The sequence below is a fragment of the Hyperoodon ampullatus genome (assembly GCF_949752795.1).
Source record: "Hyperoodon ampullatus genome assembly, chromosome: 4".
NCBI classification, from domain to species: Eukaryota; Metazoa; Chordata; class Mammalia; order Artiodactyla; family Ziphiidae; genus Hyperoodon; species Hyperoodon ampullatus.
The window spans coordinates 7,554,870-7,558,733 of record NC_136917.1 but is presented as its reverse complement, the minus strand read 5'-3'; the positions used below and the strand labels follow the sequence as shown (position 1 = coordinate 7,558,733).

The 3,864-nt window shown below is 37.8% G+C and overlaps 1 protein-coding gene across 1 annotated transcript; it reads right to left on the bottom strand.

Annotated features, from left to right (window-relative positions):
• Positions 1–1,193: 1,193 nt before the first annotated feature.
• LOC307052276 (ubiquitin carboxyl-terminal hydrolase 1-like) lies at positions 1,194–3,540 on the bottom strand (the record flags this gene model as incomplete). Its single annotated transcript, XM_079703127.1, is given in 2 exon segments — positions 1,194–3,398; positions 3,400–3,540. Coding segments are annotated over 2 exon segments (2,346 nt in total).
• Between the last annotated feature and the right edge of the window lie 324 nt (positions 3,541–3,864).

Here is a 3,864-nt window from a genome sequence, read left to right as displayed (position 1 = left end):
CTGATTGTTGAAATTTGGTGATGAGCACATAAAAATTTATCATATTATTCTTACTCTTGTATATACTTGAAAATTCCCATAATGAAAAGTTAAAATAAAAGAACTCTGCTTGGGTTTAAAGCTGAGCTCAGTCCTCTGCTTGCAGAGTTATTGAACTGTTCTTGCTTCATTTGTCAAATGGGGATAATCAGAGTGCCTCTCTCATAGGGTTTTTCAGAAGGAGTAGAAAGAAATAATAGGTATGAAACACTTAGAAGAGCTGCTTATAGCACAGAGTATGTGCTCAACCAAGTTATCTATTGATACTGTTGTTTAGTAGTAGTAGTATTATTGTATACTGTTACGTAGATCTTATATTAAAAGATATAGAAAATGTGATCTCTGCTCAACATTTAATCATTGGTCCAAAAGTAAAAAGACTAAGTATCATTCTTTTTTTTTTTTTTTAGTTGTTAAGCAGTTTAAATTTTATTGACCTCCTGGTTTTTTTAAAAAAGTTAAATTTAAGGTCACACCTCTAAGTTCGTTGCATTATATACAGATCGTGCAGAGTATGACTATGAAGAGATACAAATTAGTCCACACTGAAAAATATTTACTAGGGTACAGGATCATTTTCATAAATACATATAAAATTCTTTTGAAGATAGAAGAGGACTGACTCTTCAGGTTTCCTGAGACACTTTTCAAAGTGACTGAAGGCACAAAATGTGCACTATTGTGAATACATACACGTGCCTCTAATACAGCCCATCAAAGATCTGGCTTCATGACTTACAAAACTAAATGTACTGAAATGAGATTCTGCTTCTTAGCTGAAAACCCACAGAACCTATAAACATCATGTAGATAATTACTCCAAAATATGGAGATAAAAATACAAGCACTTTATTTGAAAAAGCAAACACAAAAGATAGGTGTAAATTCAAAGTGTTTAAATGCTTCCATTTTGAATAATTCAGTTAAGAACCTATACAAGTTTGTTCCCAGAAGCTAATGCATCAATCACTAGTCTCCACTAAGGAAAAGGAATTCTAAAAATTAACATGGTTTTCAATAACTCAGATTTCACTATTTATATAAAAACCTAGAGAGACCAGTAATATCCAATAGCTTCAAAAGATAAGCTAAAGACTTTTTGATGTAATCAATTTACCAATGTTTAATATGCACACAAGGAAAATACACTCACTCTATAATTTCTTATAAAATAGCAAGTAAGGAGTAGATGTAGGAGATGTAGAAGGGGAAAGAGAATTCAAAAAGTCCTTCTCTTCGGTAACTTTCACTTCAGAATCATTAAAAAGCAACCACTTCCCCTCATACTCCTTTAAGCTTTGCACTGCATATGAAATTTTGTTTTCAAAATCACTCATGTTAATGCCTGTTTGGTCATTGGATTCCGTGTTTCTATCAGATTCATGGGTCCCATTAGTATTGTTAGTCTCAGAATTTCTATTTTCAGCAAATGCTGTACTGGCAACTTTATCAGGATGAGATGCTTTGTTGTATAACTCATCATCTGCTTTAGTCTTTTGTCCTCTGAGAAGTCCAAGAGCGTCTACATTTTTTTTGTTCAAAACTTTACTTGGCTGGGTATTTCCACTGACTCTAATTGACACTTCTTCATCGTCATAGTTTTCGACCACACCCCTTGCTTCCTCCTCATTCAATGGTTCTGGATTACCTACTTCACACATTTGGTCGATCACAAAATTTTCCTCATCTAGTTCTAAACTGTTAAGGTCAGTGACTTTCACAGAAGCAGTATAATGCCCGCTACTAATTGTAATGCCACTATGTATCACAACTGCAAATAATCCATAGCTGTCATTGGTTGGCTTTGTGCTCCATTCTTCTAGTGACAGTTTAAGAGGTATCAGTAAAGGAGTGTTGATCTTGGAAAGTCCACCACCATACCAATCAAACTCCAAGCCACTAGCAGCAAAGCACTTCAAATGAATAGTTAGAACTTCAGGCATTGTGTCAAACAAAAGACTTCGTTCAGCTTCAGTATAATGATGGCAATTTTCACAGAAATATTTATTTTCTCCTCCAATCCTCTCCACTGAAGCAAACTGGGAAATTGCCCATCTCAGGGTCTTCATTTCTGTTTTTGGCTCTGGAGAACTGTCAGGACTCTCCTCTACTTTGGAAAGCTCATCTTCTTGCACTGGTACAATGATGTCTTGAAAATCTTCTCTTCTTTCTGTTGAACTTTCACATTCTGAGCAACGAGTCCTGATGACCAGCTGACCTTGAAATAATGTCTCCACGAGCTCAAACCCAGTTTGCTCTGCGCCTTTGTTTATGGGCTTAACTTCATTAACAGGCATAACGTTCTTCCCTGGAGATTCAAGTCCACAACCATCAGCTGTATTACCATCCTCATACTTCCCCATGTCCTCTTCAAGACCACATTCATTTTCTTTAGATTGTCCTTTGGATTCTTGGTTTGTTGTTATTTTACCCAGACTAAAGAATTTAGAAATAATGCTGAGTTGCTTAGCTGCAGACTGTAACCAGTTTCTTTTACCTCTTGATTTCTTTTGTGAGGGTCTTGCACTCTCATTTTCAGAAATGTGCTTGCGGATTATTTTAGCAGGAATATCTGATGAATCAACTGTAGCTTTTCTTTTTGATCTGGTTTGTCTCTGGTTTTCTTTCAAAGACTGGTGGTCCTTAGAGGCTTTAACTTTTTTCTTCATGTTACCAAGTTCAGTGTCACTTTTTCTTTTCCCATGTACTTTTGGCAATTTTTCTTTATAGTCTTCAGAATGCCTCATACTGTCCATCTCCATGCTGTTATTACCACTCATTTCCTCTTTCTGATGTTTTTCTTCTACCTTAGTAGATAACTCTGCCACATTTTTTACTCCTTTTTTTAGGAGTTGGCATGTTTCTTGAATGTGTCCCAAAATACACTGTAATACTTCCTGTGCATCATGCTGTAGATATCCTCCATACATAGGGTTGAGTTTCCTGAGTGTGTTAAGTAGTCGCCTTGGCTGAGTAGCAAGTTTACGAGTATATTTCTCTGGATGTAAGAGAAAACTAGCCTGAAGCTGTTCGACTGAAATGATCAAGGAGTGTAAGCTGCATATTAGTTCAAAACTTACTGAAGAATCTCCTTTGCAATTTCCCTTAGCTTTTTGACTGGCTTCATCTTTTAGGGCTTCTTTCTTCCTTGAAATAATATTAAATAAGTGCTTCACTCCAGATTTAAAACCAGGACAAAAATATAATACCTGAAGTATACTATTAAGATAACAAGTATTGCCGAGATTATTCAGTCCCACAAACGGTAACAAGTTTTTTCTCTTCGCACAGTTGACACGTGAGGACTGTGCTGCAGGAACAACTTGATCAATTTCAGATCCTCTATATTCAGAAGTTTTTTTCTTCATTTCCTTGAGAACCTGTGAAATCCAAGGCTCTCTTGGTTTCCTTTTTCTGAAAAAACTTCAAGGAACGTCTGGTTTTTTTTGAGGGACTACCTCTTGAAAGCCTATTACTTTCACTAGGTATGACACGGGGCATTTTCTCTTCAAATCCCAAGGAGTTGACGAGAATTCATTTATACAGGGAGCCTGTAATCACCAAGCATATCTAGAATATAACATTTGACCAGGTGCCGTATCTTCTGCTATACCATTTCTTGCTCCTGGCTGTCCGTATCACTGGGGGTTGTGACATCACATATGTTTCTCCCGTAACTATGGTCATGGCCCAGAGCGAGGTCCGCGGCGGTGACGCCGACAAGTCTAACCGGGCTGAGGGCGGGGGCGACAGGTGAGCCCCTGCCCCGAGCCTGCGGGGGCCCGCGACCCACGGAAAAGCTGGCCGGATCGCCCTCCCCGCAGG